This window comes from Cebus imitator, unplaced genomic scaffold (assembly GCF_001604975.1).
Source record: "Cebus imitator isolate Cc_AM_T3 unplaced genomic scaffold, Cebus_imitator-1.0 Scaffold9, whole genome shotgun sequence".
Taxonomy (NCBI): Eukaryota; Metazoa; Chordata; class Mammalia; order Primates; family Cebidae; genus Cebus; species Cebus imitator.
The window spans coordinates 5,496,386-5,516,723 of NW_016107324.1; the positions used below are offsets into that span (position 1 = coordinate 5,496,386).

The 20,338-nt window shown below is 40.2% G+C and overlaps 1 protein-coding gene across 1 annotated transcript in view; it reads right to left on the reverse strand.

Moving 5' to 3' along the window:
• PREX2 (phosphatidylinositol-3,4,5-trisphosphate dependent Rac exchange factor 2) overlaps positions 1 to 20,076 on the reverse strand; it is a 293,374-nt gene extending 273,298 nt beyond the window's left edge. The window contains exon 1 of the mRNA XM_017544858.2: positions 19,457 to 20,076. Within this exon, the coding sequence (XP_017400347.1) occupies positions 19,457 to 19,597 (141 nt within the window). The 5' untranslated portion in view covers positions 19,598 to 20,076. The remainder of the gene's footprint in view (positions 1 to 19,456) is intronic.
• Positions 20,077 to 20,338: the final 262 nt, after the last annotated feature.

Consider the following 20,338-nt stretch of genomic DNA (forward strand, 5'->3'; position numbering starts at 1 on the left):
CGGGGTTTCACCATGTTGACCAGGATGGTCTCGATCTCTTGACCTTGTGATCCACCCGCCTCGGCCTCCCAAAGTGCTGGGATTACAGGCTTGAGCCACCGAGCCCGGCCTCAGGGATGAAATTTCAAACAAGTAGCACTGATTAACAATGTGGGAGCAGCAAAGGGAGCTCAAAACTGGGACAGAATTAAGAGGTATGGTTAAAAGATGGTCATGCCTAGCTTCTAAAAAAAAGGGTCTGAAAGCCAGATTGGGAAGCAGTTGAAAGAGGACGAGAATGCAGCAAATTCAGCAGTAAATATAACAATGTAGTCAGGGAATCTGAAAACTTTGGGAGAGAATTTCCATAGCAGCTGCAAGAGGCAATGAAATTCAGAAGAGGTTTCACATGCTTTCGGCGCAGAATACCTGACACTATCTGATGGAATAAACAGGAAGAAATCAAAGTTACACGTTTGTTCCTTACTCATATGTAGAGGTAATAAGTTTTATGAAGACCACCAATGGAATTTATTACAGAAATTACTGCCACCAGAAATCAAGGGCTATTACTCATTCAGCCAAAAGTAAAGACACCTGAGCCCCTCACAGCAGTGAACTTTAATTATATCTTCAGACATAAGGGAAAAGATGAAAACAAAACAGAACCATTAAGGACATCACATCAAACAAGTGGCTTGACAGAAATCAGTTTCTTGCATTTCAAATCTCCCTTGGCATGCATATGCTTATGTTCACAAATGGGCACTTAGAAAATAACCCGCCGTATCTCATCACAACAAAGAACTTTGGAAAATACATCAGTTTTCTATGGGAATTCTCCAAAGACTTTAAAATATTAATTTCTACAATATCCTTATTTCCCAAAGTAGCATACTTCCTTTCCCACGTCAGAAGTACTTCCCTCTAATTGCTGTTGTCTTATTGCCTTGCTCAGACAAGAAAATGATTTGTTGACTGCTTTCTACCTAAGTTAAATCAAAACTTTATCTTTTCCACTACCAGCATTTCTCATGGCTATTGAAAAGTACTATTGGGTAACTATATCTCCAATAAATACAGTCTCCTGGCTAATTTCATTTCTCTTTAGTTTCCTCTTCAATGTTGAGTTAATTCTTAGTTTTATAAGTGAATTTCATTAATGCATCTCTTTTCATCATTCATTCTATTATGATATTATCTATTTTTTAGGGGCAGATTGGAAAACATGTATCTCAATCCTTGATTAATGTGTATATTAATGTCATTGATTCCTTTCCTTGTATTTCTCAACCCTACTTCCGCATTAGAATCACCTGGGGAGCTTTTTAAAACTAGCAATTCTTGATTTCCACTCCCTCTCTCTGCACCCTGAGATTCTAATTAAGCAGGTCTGCAGTGAGGCCCAAGCATCAGCAATATTCCTCACCAATTTAGTGTTTCTGACTTTTGTTGGGCTTAATGAGTCAGACTCTCTTAGATCTCACCTGTGCCCAACAGAGCAATTACTGCACTCTGTGGCTAGAAGCTGGCCTCCCAAATGACTCTTACTGAACTGAGGCTCAATGTTGTGACTCCCTTGCTCAAAAAAACTCCCCTAGCTCCCACCCTGTCTACTAATTAGTTCTAAACTACTCTACTGCTATTCAATGCCATCTACCATCTGGCCCCAAGCTACCTTTATCACCCCATACCACTCTACACCCCTACACCCATTCTTCAATGGAACCATTTAGTCACGGTTCCACAAAAGCAACGCCGTGAAATGGGACGACCTTTTTAACAGTTCCTGTGAAAAGTAAAATCTAGTTAAAAGCCACAGGCCTTTACTCTTCATTACTAGAGAGATAGATGAAAGAGAATCTATTTGCATTGGGTAAATTAATATAAGAATAATAGTTGCAAAATAGCTGCAGATAGCACTGGCCTGCTGTGTTGGCAGGTGGATGACGTGAGCCCTCCACCCTCAGTTTCTGTCCTGACCCTCAGCCTCCTGACATGCACTTGGGATAGGGTCCTGTACAATAATCAGTTGCATCACAATTGCCAAAAGAAGAATGATTTTCTCCTGATTTATTTCATATTTCTTACTCTGAAGTTAAAGGAGGATTACCTCTTGATCAAGAAAACATGTGAAAACTATAGCTATTCTTGTGAGACTCTAACTCCAAGTATGTTTGGTATATTTTCCCAAACTAGCAGCCCAACAGAATCTCTGTAGGAGGTTGGTGGAGCTGAGAACTGCAAAATAAGTTATTAGGCTTTATTTGAAAATTAATTCCATCAGAGGCATAGGACCATAAAAATAGATTAGGGTTATTGTTATTTTTGCTGGCCTAATTAATACCATGTTGTTGAAAGGCTGATGGTCATTATACTACTTCTTCATATGAATAGGAATAGTTCTCATTTAAGGTTTGGAGATTTGGGCCATTTTATATATTTTTGTTCTTTAGTGTGAGGTAGAAGTTTGGTGACTAAACTGTGTCTGAACTTTATACTGCTTCACATGAAATTTAAAGGCTATCACTCCAAGGAACAGATTTCTGTTTAGATTAACAGATTGATATTAACTCACTTTCAACAAATGTTACCCAAACATACACCATCAGGTCAATAAACAAAACCACTTCACACTTTGGCTTCCCAAAGTGGAGATAGCTGAATTCTCTTTTACTATTTCCCATACTTCTGGAATCTCTAAGCAGATTATAACAACAGCATAAACAATCAGGAAGAAGAAATATGGAAGATACTGGGAATTAGAGCAAATTGAGATATAGAAATTTTAGAAATCATAGAAATTTTCAGACCGGAGTGAAACTCCCATGATGGCCAAAAAATTCTCTCTCTTCCTTTTGTTTGGAGCAACTGATTTCCCCTGTGCTTACCTGGGAATATATGTGAGATGAAGGAAGAGACTTCCAATTTTTCCACAGTGGTAGCAAAATGAACCCACTCACCAAAATAAACAGCAGCCTTCAAACAAGCTGTCAGGAAGGATTTCAAGTTTTTCCTGAGGGTTCCATCTCCAGAAAAGAGCAGACATGATATATTAAGGAAGGTCCCAGAAGGTGGTAAGCATTCTTCTAAATTATATGATAATCATAAAACATTAATAAACCTTCCTAGGTGGAAAATGGACTTTAGGGAGTAACTACAAACCAACTGTCTCAAATGTTACTCTAATCATCTCAGAAAGTAAGTTTAAAAGCAGTCAAAGTCTACCTCTCCTTGGGTTATAATTTTGGTCCTAAGCCTTATTATTATAGGATCATCCATCCCTCAGAGTCATCACAAGCTTGAGGGCCACACTCAAAGCTACACAGTCAGTGCCAGAGGCTCCTACATGAGAAAAGACAGTGGGTGATGAGACCAGAATGCCTGAGAGTGGGCTGAGCAACGGGAACGACATTTCTCTAAAACGTGGCAGAGATTTCTGAAGCTTTGGCTCTGTCAGTGTTAGACCACAGAGAGAGACCTGAGCTGGGTTAACCCTTGTCCCCAGTTCCTTTCACAACCCCCTGCCACGTTCAGACATTATCTAAGACCAAACTCTAAATGCACCCGCCCACCCCCGTGATAACCCCAACCAAACACTGTGCTCTTGATAAATGAGCACCATCAGCACTCAGGGCCTCCAGGTCATGCTCTGGCACGGTGACCCCAGCCGCACGGCAACCTGATGACTGGAATGAGTGTTAAGATGCTGAGTAGAGCATGGCAGAAAATCTCAAAGGCTCCAAGTAAGAGCTACTGATGGTTAGAAAATTTTGTTACTGAGTTGAAAGAGTTTTACATATCTGATTTCCTTCCTAGGCACCGCATCTTGCATTATTTCCATAGGCAAATCTTGCCTTTAAAGTTCACCCATGTATTCTCTGCATTCTTGTGGGTTAGTCTGGTACAACGACTATTCGGTTAAGGTTGATTGTCCCCATTTTGTCAGACTCACACCACAGTCAAAGCCAGTTCCCCTGAAAAGCATAGATAAGAAACCCATGATTTTCCTTACTTTGAAACAATCAGGCAGACAGGTCACAAATAGCACAAAAGAGAAGTGGATGCAAAAGATTTCAACTTTCTGTGGTAATTGTGTTTGCACTTCCTTTTAACTTTTATAATGTATGAGCCACAGAAAGGTCTCCTTAAAGAGAAACAGGAAGCAGAAAGCACATAACCTTATCAAAAAATACAGACTGCTAAATCCCTTCCCTTCAGTTATGCTTTTTAAAAGCCCAATGTAATTATTCACCCATTCCTATTCTGAAGTTGGTAACGATGACGGTAATGAATCTATTTCCTTTTCTTTGTGCTGCAAATTCAGTGAACTGAAGAATGAACCTCCACAAAAGGCTGCTTAAGAAATATCATTTCTAGAACCAACCCTGAAAAAAAATGTCAGCACCAGAATCTGAGCTCCCAGATTCTATTAACAATCAGTCAAGAGGTGAGGTTCCGGGACACTAAGGAGAAAGGGAATATTTTCCACAGTCCTCAAGTGACCTTTCCCTCCCCACAGTCTCTGGCAGAGGCTCCCAATGGCACTTTACAGGCCACAAGGGGCCTCTTCCAGTTGTCCACAAGTCTCAAGGGAATCACTTCTATAGGGCAATCAGAGACACAATACCACAGGAAGAAAGCCGAGGAGGGTTTGCAAGGTACTCTTAATCCTTCCTATTCCCTTACAGGGAAAGACCTTAAATAAGAAAAATGTATGAAAGCACCTCATACCTTAGCTTTTAACTTATGTCTGGGATTATCTAAGGCTGGTCATAAAACGGCTTTTAGACCCTGCTGCACATTCAAGATCTCCAATTCCCACCCCGTCCCACTTGTTCAATGCTTCCAACCCCTCGCTGCTAAAGGACACTTCATTTCCAGCAGAAGCTTTTCAACCAATAGTGCCCCCACTGCACAGCATGCTGGGTTCCCACCCATGATGAATCTGAACATTGGCTGCAGTTCCGACTAGACACGGAGCTGCTGGGGCATGAAACCTGATTGACAAAACCCTCCACAAAATAAGCTCCTCAATGGTATAAACACAGAACACAGAGAGGCAGCGGATTTTAGTCTGCACCTGTAAAAAATACATGCCTATTATATTAAAGTCAATACAATGAAAAATGTCACCTAAAGAATGACACTAGTTAAAGCCTTAAGTCTTAATGTCACCAGCTTTTCCTAATCTGTTCTATTAACTTTATTAGCAATGTACATCTGGGTTTAATCTCACCTCTGATTTATCACTACTATACTTAAGAGTTAAACGAGAGACCGATTGGCACTTTCCTCCTGGATATTGCCTGTTAAGGTTAACAGTTAAAAATACAAATTCTTTCAAATATTTTTAGAGATTTACAGAAAAGAAGAGTGACAGAAAAGAGTGAATGCCTGCTTTTTCATCTTACATAAAATGTCAAAACACATGTACACTTATTCCTTTTCTCTGCTTTACTTATTCTCCCAGGCATTTAGACTAGCTAATATATGATATAGTTTACTCATTTATGTTCTAGCTCCTGGGTTAGAGTTGGAGCTCAATAAAAGCAGGAATTTTTAATGCTTGTCAGTGCTATATCCTCTGAACCTAGAATAGTGATTGGCACACACTAGGTGCTCAATAAATATGCCTTGGGCCATGAAGAATAAAAATATTTGGATTTTGAAAATAATCACTGGAGAGAATCAATCATAATGCTTAGCATATTAGGGGTTACCTTTTAGGTAGCCCGATTCATAAATTACGCAATTCTGAAAATAAAATTTTTCACTTAATAAAGTTGGTTTTGCACATTAATTTATAAATAGCTCTAGCCGCACTTTCTTTTTTTGTCTTTGTTTTGTTTGTTCTCTTTTATGGATTTTTTTAGTTCTGTATTTTTCAAATCACACTGCCACGTGGGTACCTATGCAACAATCTTGCAAGTTCTTCACATGTACCCCAAAACCTAAAATGCAATAAAATAAATGGGAAAAAAACCTGTCAATTTTACTTAACACGTATTAAGTACTAAAAGAAATTACAGAATATCACAGAGGAATCGGAACTCTGAATTACTTTTACAAACTATAAAAGGTTTACTTATATTTTCACACCACCATCAAAGGTGAATCTGACCCAAATCCTCATCTATAAAAATACGTATATTTAAAATTGAAGATTCAGTCAAGTACTAAGCTCTCAAATTTTCTGACAATCTGACTTACCATGTTTCTCACAATGAAGTCAACCATAAGTACAATTTTTTAAAAAAATCTTAAATCCCAGCATCTTAAATCCCAAAGAGTATTTGCTACCCTCAAAATCATTTAATTATACAGTGAAGATCCAACTTATATGTGAGAATTACTAGTGCACTAAAAATTATACAGGAGAAACATTAACTTCTTATATTCTAATTGAAAGCTATGCTCTTCCATCAATAACATGATTCCCTTTTGGACCCTACAATTACATGGCTGTACTAATTGTCCTCGCTCTAGAAACTGAGAAAGATATCTCTAGCTATACAACATGACCCATTTACCAAACTTCATTCTATGACTACCAGAAGGCCACTTACTCTCTCCCCTCTATCTTGTCAAAGTAGGTCTGGCAAGCAGAACACTCTCAAGAATAATGATCATTTTCAACAATGGATTCACTTAATATATATTTAAAATACATATATGCTTTTCACCTAAGCAATCTATAGAATATTGAATGCAGACCTACACATTTTGGAGAGTGTGTGTGTATACACATATATGTACATATATACACATATATATACACACACACGTACACACATATATACACATAATAATTATATATGCTAATTATATCAACTAATTTTATATCTTTGCCTCAAATGTCTTGCGATTTAATCATGTATAAGATAAACACATGGGCTATATTTAAACATAAAGCCAGGGGTTCAAACCTGTTAGGAAGCACTGTAAATACCCAGAGATCCAAAATGATCTCAGAGGAATTAAATTAAGGTGAAAATAGCAACAGTGTCGACATATATTAACAGACATGCCAATGGGAGAACTAAGGCTGTCTATTTTTGAAAGGTTCATGTGTTTCCTTATTTCTGCGAGGGAAACTCCTGACTTCTGGGTAATCTTTGGCTCCTGAGTGCTTGCCTGGCTCTGACCCTGTCTTGGATTGACCATAAGCTCCTGTTGCTCCCTTGTGCTTAATGGTTTGCCTGAAATGAATTACTGCTCCTTCCTGATTTCTAGCTTCTGTGTACTTCCGGAGTCAACAAGTTCTGTGTCCCTGCTCCAGCATCTGCCTTGGTTTTCCTAGTCCTGATTAATCACACCATTCCCAGAGTCTGGAAGGGTCCAGGCCAGTGACTCATCAGCAGAACATCTTGGAAGAGCTATACAAACTGTGCAGAGGATCTTTTCAGAATCCCCACTCTCCCAATTAGGAAATGACCAAAGTGTCCCCAGGTGTGAGTTTACAACAATCCGATCCTTGAAGGTAGCTCTAAGTTGTGAATTATATATGAATATGCAGTGTCTAAGAACACATAAGAAACACATAACTAAAACAGAATTTCCATATTATCTTGGAATATTTTTTCTGGAAACTTCCACAAAATTTTAAAATTACATAAAATCACTAAATACCCCAAAGCTTTTCTGTAGTGAAAGCCAATGGAAAAAAACAAAAACAACCTTTAGAGAGCTCTGTGAAGAGAGAGATAAATGTTAGATGGATTGCTATGTGAGAAAGAATACATTATTTTAGAGGGAAAGAATCCAAATTATATTTTACATACAATAGGTTCTTTCAGTAAAGGAATCCAAGAACAAATATAAGTGATTTTCTGAGGACAGGAAAGTAAAGTATCAATGGATTCAAAATGTGGCAGAGACGACTCTTTGCCCCTCAAGAGTTATTCCCACGTCCTTATTTCAGTGTAGAACTCACTAAGTTTCAGCTGGGCACATGGCTGTCCAGCCAGTCAGCATATTTCCCAGTCTCCCTTAGAGCTGGATTGGCCACATTACAAAGATCTGGCCGTGGGGATGAGAGCAAAAGTGATGTGTGTCATTTCTGGGTCATACCCTTAAAGGGAGTGCTTGCCCTCCACTTTGTCTCCTACCCTCTGTCCCCCTGGGGCTGGAATGTGAAAAATGCAGTGGTAAGTCAGCTTCAACCATAGGGACAAGGACAACACCCTACTGTACTTGTTCCCCCACCTTCTCTAATCCACTGGAAACACCTAGAGAAACTACATAAATACTGAGGCCTGGCTCTCACCCCCACACACTCAGATTTAATGGGTCCTAGGAGCTTGTGGAGCAATAAGATAAAAGAAACAGGGGTCTCTGAATGACCTGATGGAGCTGAGCTGCTAACTCCACTGGAACACTGCTGGGGTATATTTAACTCAAAAATTAAATAACCAGAGTCTTAAGAGAGGATGCAAAAAAGGCCATGTTGATTACATACGGCTTTCCTAGTCACAAACAATCCTTCTGCAATGTTCGAACTATTGTTATTTGGTCTCAGTTAAAGCAGCTGAACAAATATCCTTACAAATAAACACAAAATTCTAGCCTTCAGGAAAAAAAGAATATGTTAAGTACAGGTAAGAAAAGATACTATTCTTTTTCTAAAGAAAAAACTAAAGCATAACTATAGAAAAACAAAGAAGTGCAGTTTTAGCAACATCCAGGGAAATCATGGCTAAACTAGAGAATATTTATTACAGAAAAAATAAAAAATAAACTAAAAATAATAAGACAAAGAGAAAAAAAGGCATTAAAGTTGGCCAATTCATTAATGATTTGCACAAGTCAATGAAGTCTTGGTATCAAAATGTAATTATTTTAGGACAGAGTTAAATAAATACTGATGTCTCTAATAGGCCCATTTTTGACAGGACATAGGTTAGATTGCTTTAATAAAGACATGGTCTCCTTCTATTTTCTTGCTCTGTCATCCTGAACATGTGACTTCCATTTCATGATCTAAAATGGTTGCCCCATCACCTGCCATCACATCCTCATACCAGCAAGGGAGAAGAGGGAAAGGAGAGAAGAGAATGCATACTCCTATATGATAAAGGCACACCTTAGAAGTTACCCAGAACCTTTACACAGGCCCAAGCTTATCTGCATGGGAGGCTGAGAAATGGCTTAAGCTGGATCTAAAACTTTTATCACTATAGAGTAAAAGAGCATTGGGTATTGGGGACAAGTAGAAGTCTCTGCAAGAGGTTTCATTATGAAGGAGTACATGAAAACTTGAGATAAAGCTGTGTCTAGAATATTCAAAATACATTGTGTAAATATATAAAACATATAAAATTGGTCAGGCATGGTAGTTCACACCTGCAATCCCTGCACTTTGGGAGCCTGAAACAGGCAGATCACTTAAGGTCAGGAGTTCGAGAGCAGCCTGCCCAACATGGTGAAACCCCATCTCTATTAAAAATACAAAAAATCATACAAGTGTGGTGGCAGGTGCCTGTAATTCCAGCTTTTCAGGAGGCTGAGACAGGAGAATCGCTTGAACCCGGGAGGCGGAGGTTGCAGTGAGCTGAGATCATGCCACTGTACTCCAGCCTGGGAACAGAGTGAGACTCCGTCTCAAATATATAAATAAATAAATAATAAAATATATAAATATATTTTTATATAAAATTATAGAAAGTCAAATATGACATGGCTACACAGCACACAAAGTGAAAGCCCCCTTCATCCACGTACCTCTGGGAAAATAAGGAATTCTTAAAGTAATCTTAGAATATGTGGGTGTGCGACTAACATTTAGGTCAATTAATAGAGTATAATAATGCCTCTCCATAGGTCTTCTCTTAGTGCTACTGATAGAAATAAGGCTTTGCAATGGGAGATGTCATTTCTGGAATCCTAAGATTTCTTTCTTTCCGGCAACAGCCTCAAATAAGAAAAGGCTGGAACTCCTAGGAAGCATGAAAGCAAGGCCAAGTTGAGGCATTACAAGGCACCAAGGGAAAACATCAGCATTTCTTTCTTGCACAATTTCTGAAAATGTGTCACTATCTATAAAGCCTCTGCTACTGGCAAGAAGACAACTTAAATAGATAATTAAAATAACAAAAATGGCCAGGCAAAATCAAACATGGATCTCAATCCATATTTGACTCTCTCGGAGAAACAAACTTTTCAAATCAATAAAAATGTTTATCCATCTATATTCTATGTTGTGATATTTTTGCTGTAAAACCAGAGAATATTTTTATATTGGTATTCTAGATTTAATAGGCTTGAGTCATTTCTTAAGTATTATACAATTTAACCTTTCCAAATGAAGGGTCTGCCTTTTAATGGAAAAGATGCATTTCACATTAATGACAAAACACAATGTCCTTTGCTAAGGTATTCTCCAGAAAAATAGATCCCTTTTTGTACACTATGCTCTGTTATATGTAAGGCTATACAACAAATTTTTTCATGAAATCAAAGTCTGAAATCACCTATGCTAATTAGAAGTGCTTAAAAATCATTACTTCCAGTTAACATATCATTTTTCTTAAAATTTCAACCATTGACCTCTTGGATCAAATGCAATAGTTCATGAAAATGGGGGAAATTTCTTTAAGCCATTATTATTAGATGTATCAGAATGTGAATAGTTATGTTCAATACCATGTAAAAAGGGACCCAGCCACACTTTTAATCAATGAAACATTTACTAAGGGATGTTTTTCCTGAATTTTTGATTGTTTGAGGCAACTACAGTGTTGTAAATCAAAGATGATCTTGATTTTAATACAGCTAATACAATTTTAAGAAATTATAAATTCTTGGATTTATAATTATGTAAATCAAAGATCTTGATTTTAATATAGCTAATAATACAATTCTAATAAATTTATATTTGAAAAATGTTAATAAATTTAATAAAACTTTTAATGAATAACAAAAATCAATCTCATGAAAAGTAAATATGAATAAAATGTTTAAAGAAATAATGCAAACTAAAACAATTATTTTTAGATCAAACTAATAATGCTCAAAACACAACCATAATAATTTTATTTGTTATGAAAATATAATGCCACGTATAAATTAAAAGAATGCTTAACCAAACACTGTTTAAAACAAATACTCAAGAAACTATAATCACACTAAAATGTCAGATAAATCAATGTTTCTTTTTTTTAACGTGGCTAATAACTGATATGTCCATTAAATGTAAAATAGCAGTCCCACATAATTTACACCCTGGTTTAAAAAATGGTTGTCATTATTTCTGAGAGTTGAACCTTGTCATACTAGATGTAATAATCCACAAGTGCTTTGGTCTCTACTTGAACTTCTTAGTGTATAAAATCACATTTAAAAGAATAATTGAACAAAGCCTATCATATATCCACCCTCGGATATCCAAGTTCAATTCCCTTTTCTATTCCTGAAAGTGTGTGTCCAAATTGTTACTGTTCTTTTCAGGGCACTGCATTCTCAGCCAAAACAAACAACAAAACAAGAACAAAACAAAACAGAACATCAGGCAGAACACCAGAGTTCAACTTCATAGAGAAAGAACGGTCATCGGGTAGCAACCTCCATACTTGCCTCTCCCCTAAAGTGACCCCTTGGCCTTACTCATGAGTCCCTTCCAGAGGAAAGCCATTCCTCCCTGGTGGCTCCCAGACCACCCCCTCTACTGCATTCCCAAAGGCCCCTCTGGCCTTCTCAGAATGTTCTTCTATTAAATTTGTCCTTATGCCTCCAGGCTTGGAAAAGACAGGCTGGTGACTCTCAAGCTGGTCTGAGCATGTGCCAAGCTCAGTCTGTGGACAGACAACACAGAGGAGAGGGAAACAAACTTGGAGTTTGGGGAGGGAAAAAGAAATACTTCCTACCTATCAAGACTTTACCTACAGAAGCTGATTTGAATTCAGGCCAGCTCTGTGAGATATTATCAAATGTGTTTTCCAAATATGAAACTGAGACATACAGAGGATGTGTTGTTTGCCCAAAGTGAGAGAGTTTGTCAGTTTCAGTGCAAGGATTTAAAACTAGGTCATCCGATTCTATGCCATGCACTTCACCTCACTGTCCCAGTGTGGGAGGGAGAGCCTCTGGTATGTGTTCACAAGGGGCCACAAAGATCATCCCAGGCAGTTCCACATGCTGTACACTGAAGAAGCAGCAGAATTTTTAAAATACACAAGTGACAGCTTCCCCATTTATAGCGTCTGCAGATATTTTCCTATGGGTATGTTACATGACAAGAAGGCTCAGAAAATTTTGCCTTATCTTATCTCCCAGTGCCATAGGGGTGCTTGCTATGCTTCCCCCAAAGATGCCATTTGCCCTCTGCCATGCTCTGTTGTCACTGCTTTAGTTCACTTCTTGTCTCCTTCCCCTTGGCTAGACTCATCTGCCTACCCGTCCCTGGACAAAGTCATCCCCTTCTCTCCTTGCAGTGACCACCAAACTCTGAATAGTTTAACCATCATCCTTCACATCCTCAGCTTCCACTCATGCCTCAACTGGTTCTGACAGTCTGGCTTCTGCTCACACACTCTACTGAAGCTAAAACCCCAATGGCATTCCAACTGCCAGATCCAGCAACCTCTTCCATCTTCACACAGCCCACTTCCCTCAAGCCCTGCCACTGTAAAGAGACCTTTCTTCTGAAAACTAGCTCCTTCCTTGGGTTTCAAAGTATCACTCTCTCCTAGTTACCTTTTTCAGCCTTTGATAACTGAAAGTCCACTCTTCTGTATCCTTTAAATATTGACTCTCCAACATCCTACCTTTTGTTTATTTTCTTCCTCTAATTGCTCTCCTTGTGTCATCTCACCCACCAGATCACTTCAAAATACATGATTAATTTGTAGATCTCTCACTTTTGGCCCAAATTATTTCTCAAGTTCCACATTCTTATCTTCAAAAATCATAGCAGTATCTGTGGCCCAGCTCCTCAACATGTCCAAAAGCAAATTCATTTTCCTTCTCCTCCTCATGCTGTTCTGCTCTCTGCATTCCAACTGTCCGTTAATGATACTATCCATCTATTCTTCAAAACGAGAGACCCAGTCCCATCCTATGTTCTCCATTCTACTTAAACTTCCACTTCTGAGAGGAGTACACAAAATACTAAAGCTTTTACCCAAAAAATTGCTCAGAGTTGGGCTTTTGATTTTTTGTGGTTTGATTTTTTTTTATTATTATTGTTGTTCTTTTGTGTTTTCCAGTGCTTTCCACATTTCTTACCCGGACTAATGCAATGACAAACTCCTAATGGGTAACTAGACTTCATCTTTGTTCCTCAACCCTGTCAACAGAATTCTCTTACTAATAAATAAATCTAATCGAAATAGCTACTATTTTTATATTAAAGTCATTGGTATTTTAATAGAGTATAATTATAAGACTGTTTCAGACCCCCGCATGCCAAGCTCTGCCACACTGAGGTCACATTGCAGATGCTGCTCTTTGGGGATGGATAATTCTCCCAGTATGGCATATTTCTCCTCATCCCTTAGGCCAGCTCTGTCATCACCTCTTCCCAAAACTTCCCTTGACTCCCCAACTGAAAGAATCTCTATTGCCTCCATGTGACATTATTGTGATGATCCAGCCCCTAACATAAGCTGCATTCGTCTGCACAGGCTGCCATAATGAAATACCACAGATTGATGGCTTAAGCAGAAAATTATTTTCTCACAACTCTGAAAGCTTAGCTCTAAGATCTATGATCTAGGTGTCAGTAGGTTTGGGTTCTCCTGAAGCTTCCATCCTAGGCTTACAGAGGGTTGCCTTTTCCCTGTGTCCTCCCATGGTCTTTCCTCTGTACCCCCTGGTTATCTCTCTGTGTGTCCAAATCTCCTCTTCTTTGAAGGACACTAGTCAGATTGGATTAGGGTCCACCCCATGACCTCGTTTTAACTTAATCACCTCTTCAAAGGCCCTATCAACTAATACAGTCCTGTTCTTAAGTACTGGAGGTTAGGACTTCAACATAGGACTCCTGTGGAGGGACACAATTCAGTCCATAACACAAACCTTAAGCATAATGTACTGAATCAATCATCTTTGCCTGAAAGAGGCAGGTCATGATTTAAAGAGTTTGATTTCAGATTCATTCAAACTCTGCTTTGTTTGCTGTTGCATTGTTTGCCTGTTTGTCTGTTTTCTTGAGCACCTGCTATTTACAAAGCCCTGTGTTTAGGCCAAGAAAAGCATACATGGGAAGTAAATGCAAAGTCCCTCTTCTCTGGGAATTTGCCATCTAGACAGATGTTTTTTCTGACTGCTTTTATGAAACCTCAGATCTGAAGAAGGTAGAGCCATGCACGGAGAAGCCAGAGTGGCAAACCTGAAGTCATAAAATCCAGCTCCCTGTCAGCCCTTGCAAGGGCCTCTGGAGCTCCAGGGAGCACAGTCTGAAAGAGCTAAGAGACACGCATATATTAAGCTGAATAAGAGAGTGAGGATGCAATTGTTTAAACTCTAAGGCATCATACTAACTGTGGTTGTTGTTACACGGAATATAAAGTTTTCTCACTGTCTTAAAGTCAACTAATGAGCATTTATAAGAATATCATTAAAAAGACTATACTATCAGAAGGAAAATACAAGAGGAGGAAACAAAGAAGAGAAGTGAGGCCATATAGAAAGGGTAGAGGAGGAATGTAACAGAAACAAAAAGTATATCCAATGATGACCATAGGCATAGCTCTTTATAACAACTGTGGCATCGGCAAAAATAACAGTAACTACTTATAGGGCCCTCCTATGAGCCAGATGAGCCAAGCCCAATCCATATATCGTATCATCCTTACAATGCCCTTGAGAAATGCTGTTCTCCATTTTACAAATCAAGAGAAAGGGGCATGAAAAGTTAGGAATGTGTTTAAAATCACAAAGCAAATTAGAGATGGGACTTAAAGGCTAAGGTGTCCGAGGTCAAAGCCTAGACAGGCAAAAAATTTGAAAATCTTTTATTTATGATAGGACACATAGCTTGAAGTCATTGTTTTGATGTGCCCACAATGTGGACTAGCCATGCATTCTGGTTTGCCAGGAACAATCCCAGTTTCCATGTATTTGCCAGTGCAATTATTAATTGCACTCCCTTTCACTCTCAGAAATGTCCCAGTTTACAGAGTAAATTATATGATCATCCTGCCTCAATGCCACTGACCCACAATGGAACTGGTCTAGACAATTTTCCAGACCTGATGCAAAATAAAAATGTGAGGACTCTAGTTCAAAAAGCAGGGGACTATGGGAGAATGCTATTAAAGGTATTGAAATAAAAAGCTTTTTTCTTTCAGCATCTGCTCTGCTCATGTCCACCGTCCCATCAGATTTCATCCACAAAACACAAGGTCAAAAATAAAATTGGTAAGAATTTTAAGAGCATTAAAACAAGCTGGACATCCCTCCCAGCTCAGAAGCCCGGGCCACTGCACAGGATGTGAATACATGAAGCCAGCCCTGGGTCTTCCCTTTCTCTATCCACTCACATGAGTCTGTCATCTTGGCAAGCTCTGCCACAGGTTTGCAAACAGGAAACAGGTTGTAACTTACTACTGTATAGACTTTGGATGTTAAATACTGAATATTAGGTTCATATAATCATTTCTTTAGAAGAAATGTTTCCAAATACTTTTAATAAAGTACAAAATTGCATTTCCCAACCAAAACAAAAACATAAATTCAGGCAAATTAAGTCATTCTCTACCATTTTATCTGTGACCTAAAAATAATAAATCTAGTTGGCATAACCTATTCAAGATCTCAAAAAAAATTTAGAATATATGAGATGAAATAATAGTGCATGCAAAGTTTTTAATACCTTAATGCCTGATTTAAATCATGTTTCTGTTTTAAAGGCAGGTACTCATGTTTAATTTGAAATTTTTTGCTGCATAAATTCATATGTGCCTGAGCAAAACTGAAGAAAATTCTACTGTCTATCTAGACCAAATGGAAGAAAAGAGGAAATCAAAATGTTAAGGATGATTGAGGCACTGTCCTTAAAAACGGAGTGGGAGGATAGAGGATGGGCCAACACTCATTCATGTATGCACTCAACAAGCATTTATTGAGTACCTACGATGTCACAAGCACTACACAAAATTATGAAAAACACAGGCACACAAGGTATGTCCCTGTCCTCAAGGAGATCTAGCAGAGTGAGACCAAAGTAAACAAATGCGCACATCAACTATTTTGGGAACTGTGGAAGAAGGAAATGCAGGGTAGGGAGGGTACAAAGCAAGGCGCACCTGGGAAGAAGGGGCTAACTGAGCCTTGAAAGCCCAGTGGGAATCCCCCAGGTATAGAAGGAAGGCTACAGGAAGAACAAAGGCAGAGGCCTGAGGAAGCACAGCCCACCATGGCAAGAGTAGCCAGGTGAAGGCACAGAGCCTTGTTCAAACAGCCGTATGTGCTTGGGGGTGACTACAGAGAAGATGCAGATAGATGCCATGGTATAAGGAAGAAAGGCGATGCTCATGGGCTGTCTTGGGGATGGCAGTGGAGGAAGACGCTCTTTCCTTAAAGGCCAATGGGTGGGAATTGAGGAGAGAGAGGGCTCAGAAATAGGAAAGATTTTAGGAAAGCTCTTCCCTCTGGTCATATGATTTTTTTTTTTTTTTTTAGATGGAGTCTCACTCTGTCACCCAGACTGGAGTACAGTGGTGTGACCTCAGATCACTGCAACCTCCACCGCCCAGGTTCCAGCAATTCTCCTGCCTCAGCCTTCTGAGTAGCTGAGATTAAAGGCATCCGCCACCACGCCCAGCTAATTTTGTGTATTGTTAGTAGAGATGGAGTTTCCCCATGTTGGCCAGGCTGGTCTCAAACTACTGACCTCAGGTGACCCGCCCACCGCAGCCCCCAAAAGTGCTGGGACATATGATCTTTTCATAAAGGTAATAATACCATTTTTACCATGGTAATAATGCCATTTTATTTGTAGGGCACTAAGTAAAAATATATTATTAGTAGAACTAAAAATCTGTTTTCTACCTCTTCTTCCTTTTCCCGATAGACACTAGTCATCCTTCATCCATGTTAATGGCTTAAACCAGTAATAGAAATGATTAATGACTAATCTAGGAGATATTTAAATTTGACTTAGGAGTAAACTATCAATTTTTGGCAACAAATTTACCGCTCAACTTATTTAACACTATAGCTAACTTTTAAAAATAACTCCTGTTGTTTGTCTCCATCTCTAATCATTCCCTTAGGTTAGATTCCTGGAAGAGGAATTACCAGGCCGAAAGGTTTGAACAGCTTAAAAGTTCTCGGTACACATGGGCACCACACACTGGGGTCTGTTGTGGGGAAATGGGGGAGGGACGGTGCGGGGTGGGAAGTTGGGGAGAGATAGCAAGGGGAGAGATGCCAGATGTAGGTGATGGGGAAGAAGGCAGCAAATCACACTGCCACGTGTGTACCTATGCAACAATCTTGCATGTTCTTCACATGTACCCCAAAACCTAAAATGCAATAAAATAAATAAATGGAATTAAAAAAAAAAAGTTCTTGGTACATATCAGCATAGTCTAATATCAAAACCAGGGTGACTACATCAACTTCAGATAACCAAGAAAATTCCCTGGGGATTAAATGTTGCTATAAATAATACACTAAAATTAAAATCCAATAATGTATTACAAATAGATCTTAGGCTGTGCAAGCTAGAGAAAACTTTTATTTAGGATGGCATTCACACCAATTAGTGCATTTGTGCATATAAACATAAACAAGCACAAATGTTGCACAAAGAAAACAAAAGGTGGAAGGGCCCACAGATTCTGCAAGAGATGAAAAGAAATCATGAAATTATGTTCTCCTTGTAAAAAAAGGAAAATTTATTTTGTACTTTCCATACTTTCTTACCTAACTCTTTATAGTAATAACACGTTTTCTGTTGCAATGATCAGGTTTAAGGTTAGAAGAAAAACTGGTATTTTAAATAAAGATCAACAAATTGGTTTTTAATATAATTATGTTACCTGTCTATTTCTGCAAATTAGCATTCTGCACAGTACTGTTTTCATAGATCTTCAGAAAGGAGTAATTATGTAAAAAATGACTGAGATTCCTCAAAAGACAAAGAACTTTGTTACCACAAAAGTTTCATGAAAGGCAAATTTAAAGCTATTAAAAGTCAAATCTTAAAATCATGCTTTCTTGACAATCTTTGTTACATATAATAATTCTATAAATCACCAGTTACCAGGATGTTCTCAAATACCTGTACATTTGCAGAGAATGTGGCCCCTGGGTGTCAAGCATATTGATTTTGAGAAGTCAACCATAAGCCAACCTGTACATTTTACATCACTTGAGACATTATTCTTTCCTTCTTGCCACAGCCAAGAAGTGAATTTTCTCTGTCATGATGGTAGGCAGAAAGTTGACAGATTTCAGAACACTAAGCAGGGAGTTTGGCACCTGAAACATTTTCCTTCAGACCAAGGGGGCATGGAACTGGTTGCTGGAAAGGGAAGGATTTGAATGAGATCACAAAAACTAAAGCTCCTGGTTCTTTGAATGATGCTCTCCCAGGAATCTGGGTGGAAAGAAGCCAAGGCTCAAATTCTTTGTCTTTTCAGCAGTGAATAGGAAAAATTCAACTTTTGAGTGATGTCTCAGCAGTTACTTTCACTCAGTTTTGCCTCTTCGGCCCTAAAATGAATGAAACGTTTTCAAAGCAGAGGGCAGTGAGTCAAGCACAAACTGGGAAAGTACATTCCCAGTTCCACGAAGTCCCAAAGCTTGATTACAGTACTCTCAGGGGCCCTGTAAACAAGGGACCAGAAACGGAGCAGAGGAGAGATTTTAAACTGGGGGCGGAGGAGGGGGGAGACCGTAGGACTAGGATGGGGTGAGCGCCACATGTGGCTTTAATATCCAACAGCTGCTAGAGATCATCACCCCACTGCTCTCTCTATACCCCCACACTAGAATCCTATGTTTCAAACATCCTAACTAAAGCGGCCACTGCCATGTTATCTGAGTAACGAACTCAAGCTCCAGCACATTCAAGGATTTTTTTTTGAACTTAGTGTACCTGAATGTAGCCGGCTGGACCTTTAATCACTAAACCAAAGCTTTAAAACGCAGTCTCCAGGAAAAGTCGAGAAGGGAAAACAATTAACACAGTGCACTTGAGCAGACTGGGTAGTGGGGTAAAAGAAAGGTGAGGGAAGATGGGGCAGCCGGGATTCCCTAGACTGGATCTTTCTTCTCTCCAGCTCACTTTTCAGACCCGGAGCTCTCCAAGGCTCCCGCAACTCAGTGAGTCCGGGGCACTAACAAATCCCCGCGGGGGTCGCCACGCCCGCGAACGCAGCATCCACTCGCAGATTCCCGCGCCTGCGATGCCCCGACCCGTCCCGGGTCCCCGCACAGACAATGCCGCGCGCGCTTCCAGCGGCCACTCCGGGACCCGCGCCCCGCGCCGCCCCGACGTCCCCCTGCGTCTGCCAGGGACACTCACCGACACCAGGAACTCCAGCGTGCCCACATAGTCGCGCTCGGTCTTCTGGAGCTCGCTGAGCACGCACACGCGCAGGCGAAGCTGCTTCTCCAGGTCTTTGGCGCTCTCGGCGCGGCAGTCCCCGCGGCTGTCCTCGCTCATGGTCGGCGGCGGTGCGCGGCGCTGCCAGCCGTGCTGAGCGCTGACCCGCGCGCCCGCTGCTGCCCGGCCCCCGGCGGCGAGAAAGGAAAGTTGCCGCCTCCCCCAACTCCGAGGAGAGACAGACGACTTTACATGCTGGGGAGAGGCTGGGCGCAGGGAGAGGAGGGGATCGGGCTGCAATCTCGGCGCGGGGGGCGCGGGGCTCCGCAGAGGAAAATCCCGGGAGTGGGGGCTCCGGCCTGTCCCTGCGCACCCGGCCCCGCTGCTCTGGCCTCACTCGGCCTGGGCTGGAGGGGAGGTGGCTCCGGCAGCCACAGCGGTGACTTGGACATTAATCAAATGCTTTGTATCCATGTGACTCCGACCCTTTACCCTTCGCCAAATCTCAGGAAAAAGGAAACACAACCCTGGGGAAGTGCTGCGTGCTGGCTAATCACACATACGCGCAGGCACACGCATCAGCACTTGAGATGGAACTCACGCGCGCGCGTGCACACACACAGACACACACACACACACCAGCTCCTGAGATAGAACTCACAGGAGGTTCCCAGTCCCAGGGACACACACTCCAAAGCGCAGCTCAAGGGTTACTCCTGAGACTCCGCTATTGTTTAACTTTAATGTGTTTTGTACAAATCCTGAAAGCAAAGAAACAAGTCCCGACGGTTACATAACTGGATGGGAACAAAAACAACCACGGTATTGACCCTCCGGTCTTTGAAAAAAAAACACATTGAT